Source organism: Labrus bergylta, chromosome 9 (genome assembly GCF_963930695.1).
Source record: "Labrus bergylta chromosome 9, fLabBer1.1, whole genome shotgun sequence".
Taxonomy (NCBI): domain Eukaryota; kingdom Metazoa; phylum Chordata; class Actinopteri; order Labriformes; family Labridae; genus Labrus; species Labrus bergylta.
Window position 1 is genome coordinate 10869084 of NC_089203.1, and position 15433 is coordinate 10884516.

Genomic DNA, 15433 nt, shown 5'->3' on the forward strand with positions numbered 1-15433 from the left:
CTATTCGATACTAAACCACTTTTTTTTCTCACATTTTATGATTTAAACTAACAGGTTTAGATTGCATCCATCAGATCTCAGTCTTCTTGTTGGTTGTTGAACTCACACATTTATAGTGAAACTGATTAGTGATTGTTTATTTTTTCAAGGCATGTGAAGACTTAGTTTATTTATAACAGATTGATTATTTCTTTTTTCCTCAACTGTTCCCCTGGGACTGCTCAATCCAAGAAACTGGATGCAGTCCCTAAAATCTTTCCAAAAATGTTGTGAATTTAAATAATGTAATGAAAAATTATGAAAACAAAACATCAAACTAAGCAAGCACAAAAGCATTTTTGACATTCTGAATGGGATTTGCAGTTCACAGTTCTCACCCTTTGCCTTCGTTACAATAATGAACCCATTATGATCCAAACTGCTCTGGAAAGGCTACTTTGTGAGTAATTCTGTCGAGTGGGAGGGTCACACAGGCCAGGCTTGTATATATCGCAGAAGAAATCATGTTTCCTTCATCAGAGTCACCAGCACAGATATTTTATGTTGTTTTCAGCACACAGGCACCTGTCCCTTGTTGTGGAACTGAAGGCAAGGTAAAGACATTTGTGTATCTATTAAGTTAAGATTTCTATGATGTCAAACTTAAATCTCTGACCTCTAACTTAGATCTGTGAAGTTTTATGCAATAATAAGAAATATTTACTTGTAACACTGCATTTGAGAAGTTTATTTAAATACATGACTGACAGCCATAAAAACACATGAACAAGCACATGAGTTCATCACGTGTGTAGTAGCTTGAGTTAAGATTAGCGTGACTCTATTCTCCCTCTGAAAACGCTATCTGCATGATTTAGATCTTAAGATACAAAGTCTGGGCTTCTAATACAGTCAAAGGTACTCTGAGCGTCCACATACGCTCGCCTCTTTCCGGCTGCAGAAGATGCCAGGAGGGATTAAGAGAGCTTAAATCCCTTGATTGCAGTAGTGAATGAGAAAGCTTTTCCTCTCAAAAAGTGTAGTTTGTAGACTGATGCATTCATGAGCCATGAAAGCCGCTTTGTCCTCCTGTGTGTCATTAACTCACAGGTCCTACAGGCACAAACCTCCAGGTAGAGAGGTCAACACATACAAGTTAGCACACTCTTAGGACATACAGTTAGGAAGTTATATTTAAAATCTCTACATACATACATTTTATCATGACAATCATGTTTCCTTTTATGTCCGTCAGACATTGGACGATTTGTTTTCATTTGATCCTTTCTTTCAAGGACACAATCCAAAGCTAAATCTTGTATTATATTGAAGGCATAATCAGGAAAAGCCTTATTTCATAACTTTACATACAATTCACCATGTGACAAGTTTCTACGCCTATTTTTGCTTGGAAAACAAAAAAGGGGAAAAAAATGTGAAACAGATCCTGTTTGATGAAGGTTTTCTTTAGTTGTTTTCTCATTTATTAATTTTTTTATCCCTGATGTATCAGATAGGAAATGTGTGGTTGAATTGCCAAATCACTTACCATATATCAACAGTATATAAACCTGTGCAGCCAAAGCTCTTTAATTCTATAATTGTTTTATTTGTTGATTGATCACTCTAAATTAAGCAGGAAGGAGGGGTTATCTCTCACATGACTCTGATAAGGTAAGAAAACATTTTTTTTTACTTCCATAATGACAAGATATTGCATAAGATTATCCTGCACTCCTGCGACTTGTTCACGGAAGCGGCAGTGCGTGTACCTGAAGGTTGAGTAAAGTGCAATCGTGCAGTTGTTTTTGTGCCGGGGGAGCAGCGAGGAAAACTCCAGACGTCAGCACTCTCATATCAGAAGGATGATACAGACAAGCATTTATGAAAACATAAAACTATAAGTGAATGAAGAATCCTATTTATCTCTTCATAGCACAAAGGTGAGACAGGAGATAACACAGCAGAGGTGAGTGATTTCAGTATAATTTCATCTTTGATTTCTTTGCTCTACACTTAATCACATGAGCATTTAAAAAAACTGGATTTGTCCAACTTTGTATGGTTATTTGTTAACTTAATTTTCTAAATAAATAGTTTCTTGTGCCAGTGTAGTTCATTAATATCAACAAATACTGTTCTTTGATGAGAAAATGTTCTTCCGATCTGACAATTATTCACTGATCCGCCCTCTCTCCCTCACTCCTCACCCCTCACTCCTTATTTCTTACTAACATCAGCCTGCACTCCCACCTGTCACTCACTGCATAATCTCTTCAGAAACATGCCGTGCGGTGTGGTGAAGTCTTTTCTTAGGAGCATATCTCAGAGGAAGCCCCTGGAGCCAGACGGGGAGCAGTCAACGTTTAACCGATGCCTGACCACTCTGGACCTGGTGGCCCTCGGTGTGGGGAGCACTTTGGGTGCCGGGGTCTACGTCTTATCCGGAGAGGTGGCCAGAGACACAGCTGGACCCAGCATCATCATATCATTCTTCATAGCGGCTCTGGCATCCATATTTGCGGGGTTATGTTATGCAGAGTTTGGGTCCCGGGTTCCTAAAACCGGCTCAGCATACCTGTACAGTTATGTGACTGTTGGGGAGCTGCTGGCTTTCATCACCGGGTGGAATCTGTTACTCTCCTACGTCATAGGTAAGTTTGAAACTGCATGGATTTTTCATATATTTTCAATATCAATCAATAACCATTTTCTATTATTAAAGATACTGTGAGGAGTTTTTTTTTAGCTGGTTATAAAACAGATTAAATTAATACTGATGCCTCAGTAAATCTACAAAAGCAAAGCAGACCATCAGCTTAAATAGATAAATAAATATATAGGCCTATATATTATTTCTATATAGTTAATTCTAAGCTTGATCCAAAGGCAAATGGACTTGGTTGAAGTTCTTGAAGACGTTATACCTCTGCTCTGAAAGGCTTTTTCAGTTCTACACTAACTGGTGGACGGAGCTAGAAATGTTGATCATTTGCTTGTGATCAACCTTGAACTGGCCAACCATGACTGAAAACCTCCACAGATCTCTAAAGAGTTGTTCTTCTGCTTGTAAACACGACCGTGGGGTAGGTGTAAAACAGTCAGAAACAGCCTGTTGTTTACATTTTCCTCATCAGCAAAGAAGCTCAGAAGCTTTAAATTAGTCAAGGTCTCTTAGATTAATTTTGGAAAGAACATTGTGTCACTTTGTTGTGTTGATTTTGTTTTTCTTTGACTAATGTACTTCTTTGTAACATGCTTTCTCACATGGAACACTAAAAACCCATAAATGATCAACCATCAACATGGGAGCCTTTAGTGACCTTTACCTGCTGGAGAAACCGATTCTAAAAATGACTCATTTAACAGTGAAAGACTAGGTTGACAGTTTAGAAGGAATTTGTTTCCTCTAAAATAGTATGTTTAATGTTTTTTTTCTACACCTTGATAGCACATATAATCCCATAAAACAGGGTTGCTGCACAACAGAATCATAAAGTGTGATAGTGGCAAGGACGGAAATAACATCTCTGTATTTAATGTTTATGGCTACAGTAAAGTGGTGACTCATGCTGATAAGGTCATTGCCTCTTTCTCTCACTATCTTCTCAGGGACATCTAGTGTTGCACTGGCATGGAGTGGGACCTTTGATGATCTCATTGGGGGCGTCATATCCAAATTCTTTGAAGAAAATGCACCCATGGCCCTCACTGGCCTGGCTCCTTACCCGGATGTGTTTGCTGCTGTTCTGGTGCTTCTTCTGTCAGGTAAAACTTTTGAAAATGGTTTTAAATGGTGGCAGTATTGCATATAAAAACATTTTCCAATCACACTGTTTTCTGTGTAGGTGTTCTGGCTTTTGGAGTTAAAGAGTCAACAACAATCAACAAGATTTTCACAGTAATCAACATCCTAGTGCTGGTGTTTGTGACCATCTCTGGATTCATCAAGGGTGACATCATCAACTGGAACATCAGTGAGGAGGCTCTGATTAACGCCACCGCAGAACTCAAGTAACGACATAGAGTAAAACGATCTTGTCTGTGTGGAGTAGCCTGTCTCACACAAATGAAGTAACATGTGTAAAGAATGATGATAATGCACTCTCCTCTCTGCAGAAACCTAAGCACCACTGCCAATGTGACGAGTGTGTTTGGAGAAGGGGGATTTTTCCCTTATGGATTTGGTGGAACACTGGCTGGAGCTGCAACGTGTTTCTACGCCTTTGTTGGATTTGACTGCATCGCAACAACAGGTCAGAAAACCACTTCAAAACGTTACAACGTTTGCCAAGTAGAACACCAGAAATTGTACAAATTGAAAGAAATATACACTTTCATTATTCACCAATAAAATCAAGCTTTTGTCAAGTATTAGAAATCTACGGAAGCCCATAGGCAGACATTTATCAATACAGTTAATACATTTTCCCATGACAATTTGAAACGCTACATGTCAGAGTTACATATTGCTCCTTTAAAGTCTGATGGTGATGATGATGATGCTGATGATGATGATGAATGTCATGAGATGTGACTTAAAGTTCCTGAAATCCTCCCTACTTATGTATGTGATTTTGTCTAACTACAACTTCAGTATTCAACCTTCAAGCTTAACTGGCAAGAAGCCTGGTATGATACAGTAGCCTGACCCTCTGTTTGACATTTAAGTTACAACTTGTGTTGTAGAAGACACAAAAGTCCTTTGAAGGGTGCTATCTTAATCAGAACACTGATTTAATGAAGTGTTTCTCACTTTTCTACTTAACTAATCAAAAAAAAGTGGAATAAATATAAGTACAATGAACTTTCCCATCTTTTTTCATAGGTGAGGAGGTGAAGAACCCTCAGAAGTCTGTCCCTATTGGTATTGTGGCCTCTCTTCTGATCTGTTTCGTGGCCTACTTTGCTGTGTCTGCTGCTCTCACATTGATGATGCCATACTACATGCTCAGTGAAAAAAGCCCCCTGCCAGTGGCATTTGAATATGTGGGCTGGGGTCCTGCCAGATATGTTGTGGCTGTTGGATCTCTGTGTGCTCTGTCCACCAGGTATGAAACAACACATGGGATTATTCCCAGCTAATTTTGTGATCAACTACTTTTTTTTGTGCCATCATGAGTTAGAAATGTGTAAATATGAGAGAATTGTCTCTGTAAATACATATTACAGTAAATATTATTTGACCTTAATATATTAAGGTCAAATCTCATATTTGTACTTTTTTTTAAATACGATTTATTGTTGGGCTTTCTGTGCCTTTCTTGGAGAGAAAAGGACAGTGGATAGATTTGGAATTTGGAGAGAGAGAGAGAGAGAGAGAGAGAGAGAGAGAGAGAGAGAGAGAGTTAGAATGGAGCCACAGGTCGCAGTCAAGCCCAGCTGCCTGCTTCGAGGACTACAGCCTCTGTGCATGGGGCAAATTAATTACTCGGCCACCGGCACCCCAAACATAATTTTTTTATACCTATAATTGTAACGATATTCACACTGTCTTTTGTGGCACCAATTAGCAAATGTTAGCATGCTATCAGAAAACATAGCATGCTATGGTAAACATTAATCTACCTCAACATTATGCTTGTCCTTTTAAGCATATAAGCATGGTGCTAGTAAAGCTACAATGTGTCAGAGTACAGACAAGCTGCACTCTCCACACTCTATATTTCATAATAGTTTTATCCACAGACTCATATTTGAATGTTAACAGCTTAAGATAAGATGATCGCCTCCTTTGTTTCAGTCTTTTACATTAGTTAATGCAAAGGCTCTACCCAAGCTTGAAAGATTTTTAAAAACCTTGTGAAACAAACAAACCCCAAAAGGCAGCGCTGTCTGCTAGAAAACGATTCTACTTCTTGTGTGCATAGATTGCCATGACTTGTGAGTATGAAGTAGTTTATTCACAATTAAGAGCAGTTAGGAGACTTCACTTAGCAGAAGGAAACTCTTCTTCCTTTCACTAGCCATTACATTGGTGAAATATGTATAAAAGATTGTTCAAATCAAAAATTGAAAAGAAATACATTCATTTACATCATTTTATTTAACAGGCCAGGAATCCAACAGGCCATCAATCAGCACAACAAAAACGCCTTTGTGTTTTCTCAGATTAGACTGCAGTCCGAGTCAGATGCAGATTTTATCGTCAGTCCAGAGCTGTGGCCTAGTAAAGAGAGAATGACATTTTATGTTTCAAGGATTATAGTCTGTTGGTCTCTAAATTAAATACATAATGGTGTTGGCTTGATACTAAAAGAATGAATGTGGCTTTACAGACCGTATTTGCATTTTTCTCCTCAGCTTGCTGGGTTCAATGTTCCCAATGCCCCGAGTGTTGTTCGCCATGGCAAGAGATGGCCTGCTTTTCACACCCCTGACCAAAGTCACCGCCAAGGGCAGTCCTGCTATAGCTACCATTTCATCAGGAGTCGTTGCGGGTACAGAAGCTCCAGCTGTTCACATGCTTCTATATACATGCATGCTGTAAGGTTTATAGAAATAAAGTAATTCTTTCTTTCTGTTTGTCACCTTCAGCCATCATGGCTCTGCTGTTTGACCTGGAAGCTTTGGTGGAAATGATGTCCATCGGGACTTTGTTTGCTTACACACTTGTTGCCATATGCATCTTAATACTCAGGTAGGCTACTTTATCCATTTTCACTGACACAAAGCTTTAACGACTTGAACAAAAACTTAATTCATGTTGTAATTCATTTTGTATTCAAGGTACCAAGAGAGTCCATCTGATTCAGAGTGCGACCTGAAGATCGCAGAATCAAAGAAGTTCAACATCCTGAAGCCTCCTTCCTCCCCGAATTCATCCACCTCAAAAACAGTCACACTTTTGACTGTTTTCTCAGGTACAAACAGCTAACATTAATGAGGCACTTGTTAGATTTCAGTCTCATGTGTTTGTAATTTTTCCTTGACCACCAACAATTGACTTTTCCTTTTCTGCAGTTGCATGTGTGGTTGCACTGTGTGTCACCCTGACCCAAGCCTTAGACGCTCTGTCTCGTTTGGAAGGATGGAGTGTGGCCATCGTCTGCATCCTCGCGCTCATCCTGCTGGTCAACACTTTGATCATCTGGAGGCACCCACAAAATCCAACAAAGGCTACTTTTATGGTTAGGATATATCAGTTGTGAATTCAAAATATTAGACCCACATTTTGTCTTTAAGAGCTAACAGACATCAATATTTTTTTCTTTTCACAGGTGCCCTTACTCCCTGCATTGCCTTTAGTTAGCACATTCATCAATGTATACCTGATGGTCCAGTTAGGAGCAGACACATGGTTACGATATGCTATTTGGATGTCAGTGGGTAAGGCCGTGTTTCTGACTGAAAGATTCAGAGTCCTTTTGAGTTTGTTGCTAAATGATCTCCTTGTTTTTTTTTTCCAGGGTTATTAATCTATTTCGGCTACGGTCTACGTCACAGCGTCCAGAGGAAGCGTATCAGGGCCGGCCACATGAACACTGAAACTGTCAGCGAAAAAACAGACACCATGGTCATTAAAGAGGAAAGATTCTGAGCTCTGAAAAAGATTGAGATGTTACAGTGAGATACAGCTTTAAGAGTTTAACTAATGTTTGAAATGTACCAGTGCTGACATGCTCACCTGTTCCGTGATGAATCGGAAAAACATGGACACATGGGCCACTTTCTCAGCTTTTGTTCCACATTGACACTTTATGACACGTTGATGGACTTTATATCTTTTCTACCTATTCTTACTGCAAACATTGAAATGATAGTAGACATGTTTTGTACCTGTTCCTGTGATGCTGTCCTGGAGCCTTAAAATCTTCTATCAGAGCACTTGGTATCACCTGTATTAAAGGGCTCAGACTCTTTCCTGTTGATAACTGTTTTATGACATCTCAATGACAAGTATAAGATTTGAATATCCATTGTAAAATTAGGAATTATTGTAATTTTGTACAATTCTAACAAAGTGTGATTATGATAACAACAGTTGTTTTTTCTATATGTCAAAATATAGAGTTTAGTATTTACAGTGTAGATAGAGAAATGTCATACTTTGCTCTGTTTTAACTTGTACTTTGTTAATAAGATGTTGGATCAATGTAAATAAAGAGACTGTACATGTTTTCTAATTATATACTGTATATTGTAAATATTTTCCTTAATTAAAAAGCCTACTACTTTCTGGATGTTTTGAGAGGCGTCTTATTCAAAAATGTTCAAGTTTCATTTGTAATCTTGGATAAAGAGCCAGAGGTGGCTCATTACTCGGAGTTCACTGAGAACAAAATGACCTTTCACAGCAGCTTATCTGTCATGTTCAAAACTGTGTCTTTCAAGGCACTCGAAAGAAAAGATTTACATTGTTCTTCCTGGGAAAAAGTCTGAAAAAGTGAACCAACCCTGCATACATGTACCTTTCCTTCTTGTCCCACATCATTCCATCAAGAATAATCTGTTAGTATATGCCAAGAAGTGAAGGCTAGTCCATTTAAAAAGAAAGTCAACATTGTAGATTTTTACCAAGGGGATTTATATAAAAGAAAAGAAAAATAAACTATTTTAAGTTGTTGGATTTTCACATTATGTTTGCACAGATTTGTTTGACACAAAAGTATTGATGTTCATGTCAGTCTCTAACAGGGCAAAGAGGCTGTTTGAATCAGCACATGAAAATTAAGAATATTTAATATTCAATATTTATATGTATTGATAAATCTCCAAAGGGAAGTCAAAAGTTAGATTACCAGTAAATAAAGCATTTTTAATGCATGACCTTCTTCATTTTATGTTCATATAAAGCTGCTCAGGATTGTGATTGGCTTGACCTGAGGGCAGTCAGTCAGTTAATGAGCGACAGAAGGTTTATTGGGCACCAAATGCCTGTAATAACAACGCCACAGGCTTCGTCTGGGCTGCATGGTGTTCCTTTCGGGACCAGACTCACACTGCAAGCACACTCCCAGTCCAGCAGCTAAGCAAACATGGCTGTGTGATTCCACATGGAGAGGCCTTCATGTCTGGACCCTCATTGGTCCGGACAGGTTTGAAAGCCTCCATTGAGCCAGTCTGGAGGAATTTGAGGTACTAATGCCGCTCACAGAGGAGGAATTTGTGGTAAACAGTTGACCGCTCACTTGGCAAGCTCTGCCCCTAACTCTTCTCTCTCTTTCTTTGCCTCTTACTGGTTTCTGCAGTTTGTTCTCTGTGCATGAACGTACAATCCCCAAACTGTTGTAATACTCCAGTGATTTATCCTTCTATTTGTGAAAATGTTTGGGTCACAGTGGAGGCTGAGGTTGAGCGCTCTCCTTATTTGTGGCCTAATCTTCGAGTTAGGTAAGTGATTTTATTCACTTGCTGAGGAGTTCTGTAAACAAGTGTTCCTAGAATTAGCAATATTGGTGTAATCCATTCTTAAGAACATTCTTATGTTCCTTCTTATGTTCCTTCTTTAACTTGTCAAAGCAGTAAACATTTAACCATATCTCTATTTGTAATAATCTATGTGTCATCATGTGCTCTGTACACTGTGTAGCTTACTGTCAAAAAGATGCCCAGCAAAAGCAGACCACTCCAGGGAGGAGGCCAAAGCAAAACAAACCCAAACTCGGGAAATCCACAGATAAAGGACCAAGAGCAGCAACAGGCAAACCTAAGATCAAAGCTTCTCCTGCAGCCCCAGCACAGACTGTACTCACACAGGTACTGACCATAATTAAAATTTGATATGTTACAGGATATGTTGCAGGAATATTCATCCCTGCACTTAAGACTCCACTGACTATTCTCCAAAATGAAATCCTCCTTATCTTCAAACACTTAAGAATCAATCACTCTGGTCAGTCAATACTGTAGCTTTATTTGTGACTCAATTGCCCCACTTAAAAGACGAGCATGCAAACCAAACACTTCTCCATTGGCTTATCAGCCACCCTTGATCTATTGGCAATGACTCCATAAAAAATAATTAAAAGTACAGATAAGACGGGCCTTTGAGCTTCTTTAATATCTATGGCTGTCACTTCTCAAGAATTGTATTCAACACTAAACCCTTCTATCTCTCGTCTCTTCTTAACAGAGATACAATACAAGAGAAACAACAATAGTGATATTTAAGTGTTAGCCAAGAACAAAAATTCAAGAGAAATGGGGGAGCATGGTGTGTGATACTTCTGGACTTTACTCTTAGTTTTTTGTAAGATTAATTAGGCTAGAAATGTCTCCCTTCATTAAGATAATTGCCATACGTTAATGGAATGAAGCGTCTACCAGAATTTGACCATTTTCTTTCTATTTGCCTTTCTTTTCTCATTGAAATCATTTCTTCCATTAAAAACCTCTACCAGCTGTCTTCATGCTGTTTCAACAAAGTTACTGCGAGAGCTGTTGATAGGAATGTAAATGAGCATTCTCTATATCATTAGCTCTGCTCCACTGGTTAAAACAGGTTGTAGTTCAACCCCTACTTAATAAACTGGGCCTTATACGACTAACTTGATAACCCTTGACCACTATTAAATTTACCACCATCTGTGGCAACTCCTAAAGTTTGGTTACCTTGGTTTAAAGCTCATCCCTGCCTTTGACACACTGGACTATACAATTAGAGGATTTTAGAGAGGCAGAAAGAAAATCCCAAAGGGCAATATTTATAAAATGTTAGACCCAGAATGACAACTTCTGTGACACTGTTAGATAAACATAAAGATACAAATATTTAAAACAAGCTTACGACTACAGGTAGTTCAAACAGAGATTACAGTTAATGAATTATACATTCAATGAACTAGGTGTTAGCTTTGTACTGTGGGTCACTGCTAATACAGTTAGAAACCCTCTCCAAGAAGACAGTAAGGAGCACAACTATAGGGTCATAATAAAAAGTCAAGCTATGGAGCATCAGGTGGGTGCTGTAGTCGTTTCAGTAAATGTTTGATTTTTCTTAGTCAGCAATACTAAGGCAACCATGTATTCTATTAGTCTGCCAACACAGACCCCCATGGCTTCAAGTTTAGACATACACATATTATATTTCAGTAAACTCTCCTCCCATGTTTACCATATTATCAACTCTTACTTTTACCTGAAATTCCACCTGCAAAAAACTCAGCTAAATATATTTGGTATCGATGCACTTCCTCTATCTCTCTACACCTCATTATTCATCTCATACCTCCTCTCAACAGAAGGCTGAATTACTAAGTGACAGGCAATAAAATAAATTCAGATTTGGTATGGTTAAGTAACTATAACTGTGTGGCAACAAATTAGTTTAATTGAATAACACATGCCATAACACTGGGGCTTTGAAAACATTATAAATTCCAGCTACAATTATACAATGTAACACATAAGCTTATTATGTAATGGACATTGGATTTATTTGTTTCCTTATTAAAGATAAAAAAATGTAACTCATCACTTCCCTCCTAAATAAGATCCAACATGCTTGAACTTAAAATATAAAAAACAATCTGCTGCTTCCATCCTCTTTTGTTATCACACACACAACTTAATGTGACGCAGTAGCTCAGTCTGTAAGGACTTGTGTTGCAGGGAGTCGACGGTTCAAGTCCCAGTGCTGACCAAATCTGGAAATTGGTCTGGTAGCTGGAGAGGTGCCAGTTCACTTCCTGAGCACTGCCGAGGTGGCTTTGATGATTTTTTCTATACACAACTGCATAATCATGTATCTGATGTTTTAAGGTGCTAAACAGAGGGAAGTTTAAGAGGGTCGGCGAGACCATCAGTGTGCAGTCAGGAGACACTCTGGAGCTGAGGTGCAGAGGCAAACCTGTGCAGTGGAGCGTCCCCTCGTACCTGGAGGAGGATGATGATGGAAGGCTAAGGTAAACTCCACGGTCTATTGATCTTTATAATACATGATGTGTTTCTCAAGTCTTCAGATTTACACGATCTGTTGGAAAGTCAATATGTTATATGTTCTTTGAAACTTTCCTGCTTTGGCTCTGCAGAATTGTCCAACAGGAGAGATATGGTGTCCTGACTTTAGTCAACACTACTGGTGCAGACACAGGGGAGTACACATGTTTTCCTATGTACTGTGAAGACACAGACTGCAGGAAGGAGTATCAAAAAGCCAATAAAGTCTTTGTCTTCTTTCCCGGTACAGTGAACACATTTTATTGATGCTTACACACACACTTCTCAGAATCACAAGTTTTATATTGCCATAAGCTTGATAGAAAGCCTTTTTACGTTCACTTATCTTATCATCAATCTGCCATATCTTCTCCCTGTGCCAATCAGACCCACATGAACTGTTTGTTCCTTCATCTGATTACTACGAGGTAATTCAGCTGAGATCTAACTGGCCAACAGTCCTCCCCTGCCAGGTGACATCACCTGAGGCTAAAGTAACTCTGCACAGGGAGTTTCCACCAGCGGAGGTGGCAGTGGATGGAACGGAGATCTCCTTTAATGTGAGGAAGGGCATGACCATTCATCGACCTCGGCCTTATCACGCAGGAGCCTTGTTCTGTGTTGCCAGTCTGGGCAACTTGAGGCAGAGCTCCACCAAATACATGCTTATTTATGTCAACTGTGAGTGCCTCCAATAAGTTATCCCGTCGTTGTCTTTTATTATTCTGCGTCAAAGCCTCTCTTGGCATTAGACATAAACCAGCACCATATAGTTATAGAGGATCAAACCATTTAGAGACTGCAGTCTGCCCATCTTACATGCAGGAGTGAAAACTTACTATTCTGGATGACAACTGAGTAAAATAGCATGTTTTCCCCTCCCACGAGTATAACAGTCAAACAGACCAACCATTTGTAGGCTCAGAACATCTACATTGTAATCATAGCAAAGCTTACTCTTTGACATTCACTACAAATCCTTTCAAGTCCAAGGTTTTCAAGCTACCTGTAAAAACAACTAAACAATAATACTTACAGCTGCTAAAAGTTGAACTGGTTGTTGTTTCTTTATGCACTACTGGCATTCATTTCTCTCAAGTGGAGAGAAATGACTTTCTAGTCATTTTAATATTGCATTTAAATATTTGACATTAACACTTTTTTAGGTCAATCTTCAACCATTTTTATACTGTTTCAGTTTCCCTGAGCACTTAAACTTAAACTAACTATCCAACCTAATTCAGCACTTCTATTTTAAGATGCTAATTCAGTTTCATTTAGGATTAGTAGTTAGACTGCAACCACATCTTCCACTTTCAACAGAAAAATCAAAAGCAATTTATTTCCCGGGAAGATAGCATTTTGGTTGCACTTTTGTTACACACAATTTTATAGACTTTGCAAAGTATATATTTATTAAAAACTGCTCTAGATGTGACACTTTGTGTTATCACTGTTGGCTGGTCTACCACTTTAATACTCGAAGAGGGCAGTAGTCCATACCTCCTTCATATGCATACTTTAAATTGCACAAGAAAAAAAGAGTCACTTTGAAATTATTAAAAAGTATAATTCACCTGTAATCTCTATTTCAGATCCCATGGCTCCTCCTGCTCCAGTGATCCAGGCCTCATCAGGGTCGGTGGGTGTGGGGGACAATTTGCAGGTCAGCTGCTCTGTGATTGGAGAGCAGGACGTGGGCGTTGAGTTCATCTGGGAATACCCAGGACAACAGGTCAGACTCTTTGGAAGAGTGAACGAACAGTTTGTTCACTCACTCTGGTCAGTCAATACTGTAGCTTTATTTGTGACTCAATTGCCTCACTCGAAAGACGAGCATGCAAACCAAACACTTCTCCATTGGCTTTCTCATTGAAATCATTTCTTCCATTAAAAACTGCTACCAGCTGTCTTCATGCTGTTTCAACAAAGTTACTGCGAGAGCTGTTGATAGGAACGTAAATGAGCATTCTCTATATCATTAGCTCTCCTCCACTGGTTAAAACAGGTTGTAGTTCAACCCCTACTTAATAAACTGGGCCTTATACGACTAACTTGATAACCCTTGACCACTATTAAATTTACCACCATCTGTGGCAACTCCTAAAGTTTGGTTACCTTGGTTTAGAGCTCATCCCTGCCTTTGACACACTGGACTATGCAATTAGAGGATTTTAGAGAGGCAGAAAGAAAATCCCAAAGGGCAATATTTATAAAATGTTAGGCCCAGAATGACAACTTCTGTGACACTGTTAGATGAACATAAAGATACAAATATTTAAAACAAGCTTACGACTACAGGTAGTTCAAACAGAGATTACAGTTAATGAATTATACATTCAATGAACTAGGTGTTAGCTTTGTACTGTGGGTCACTGCTAATACAGTTAGAAACCCTCTCCAAGAAGACAGTAAGGAGCACAACTATAGGGTCATAATAAAAAGTCAAGCTATGGAGCATCAGGTGGGCCCTGTATTCGTTTCAGTAAATGTTTGATTTTTCTTAGTCAGCAATACTAAGGCAACCATGTATTCTATTAGTCTGCCAACACAGACCCCCATGGCTTCAAGTTTAGACATACACATATTATATTTCAGTAAACTCTCCTCCCATGTTTACCATATTATCAACTCTTACTTTTACCTGAAATTCCACCTGCAAAAAACTCAGCTAAATATATTTGGTATTGATGCACTTCCTCTATCTCTCTACACCTCATTATTCATCTCATACCTCCTCTCAACAGAAGGCTGAATTGAATTCAATTAATTGAATAACACATGCCATAACACTGGGGCTTTGAAAACATTATTTGTTATATATATATATATATATATAAGTTGGTTTGTTTGTATTTTACAACCTATGAACTGCTGAGGATCCAGGCCTATAACTATTTATCAATGACTCAACATAAAAGCTCAACATCGCTCGTGCTGTATATGATTCTGGTTTTTAATTGAACCAAACTCCTGTGCTGGTTGCAGATTGGGAGGCCTCTGTACACACAGGAGAACATCAGTCCAGTGGCTGGAGGATCGGCCCGACAGCAGTCTAAATCTGTCCTCCTAGTGGATGAAGCGAGGGACGTGGACGAGGGAATGTACACCTGTACCGCCCAGAACCTGCAAGGAGCTAAATCAGTGTCCACCACAGTTAAAGTGGTCCCAAAGGTCAAACCTAAGAAACCACTAACCAACAAAACTAAATGATAATACTGAGGGGAAATAAGGGGTTGGTGGGGTGGGGGGTCAGGTGCAATAGCTTGCATTGTCGCCGTATTAAACAGCATGTTATGAGTGACAGTTACAGAACCTATCTTCTGTCAGTCTGAGTCATGGAAACATAAAATGATAATAGAGATTCTGTTGTGTAGATGAATGTATATTAAGTAATGTGCATCAAGCTTGTGTATTATATGTTTTTTATAGGATAGTTCTTGCTTTTTCTAATGAGTTCTTTTTGTGCCGGACCCTGCCAAAGATGTTGATGTAGACAATAAAAATACAATAAAACAAAGTTATGAAATAATTGTTTATTTTTCTATGACATATTGTTATTTTATGTCTTCAG

General features: G+C 38.8%; 2 protein-coding genes across 4 annotated transcripts; both read left to right on the forward strand.

Annotated features, from left to right (window-relative positions):
- Positions 1–1757: 1757 nt before the first annotated feature.
- LOC109988081 (cationic amino acid transporter 2-like) lies at positions 1758–8158 on the forward strand. 2 transcript variants are annotated; one of them, XM_020639428.3, is made up of 12 exons: positions 1758–1948; positions 2260–2633; positions 3592–3747; positions 3828–3993; positions 4099–4235; positions 4808–5030; positions 6283–6419; positions 6517–6619; positions 6709–6842; positions 6943–7109; positions 7200–7308; positions 7389–8158. In XM_020639428.3, exons 2-12 carry the CDS (start codon positions 2264–2266, stop codon positions 7517–7519), a joined length of 1833 nt encoding a protein of 610 aa, XP_020495084.2. In that variant the 5' UTR covers positions 1758–1948; positions 2260–2263; the 3' UTR covers positions 7520–8158. The 2 variants fall into 2 exon arrangements, with proteins under 2 accessions (XP_020495084.2, XP_065815047.1); XM_065958975.1 differs by having other exon boundaries at positions 1759–1948; positions 2220–2633.
- A 715-nt stretch (positions 8159–8873) lies between these two features.
- Positions 8874–15379, forward strand: LOC109988091 (platelet-derived growth factor receptor-like protein). Of its 2 annotated transcripts, none has more exons than XM_029278377.2 (8): positions 8874–9090; positions 9261–9312; positions 9512–9678; positions 11683–11825; positions 11952–12103; positions 12247–12540; positions 13455–13594; positions 14848–15379. In XM_029278377.2, the coding sequence occupies exons 1-8, from the start codon at positions 9064–9066 to the stop codon at positions 15070–15072; spliced, it is 1200 nt and encodes a 399-aa protein (XP_029134210.2). In that variant the 5' UTR covers positions 8874–9063; the 3' UTR covers positions 15073–15379. The 2 variants fall into 2 exon arrangements, with proteins under 2 accessions (XP_029134210.2, XP_020495103.2); XM_020639447.3 differs by having other exon boundaries at positions 8875–9057; positions 9171–9312.
- The last annotated feature ends 54 nt before the right edge of the window (positions 15380–15433 follow it).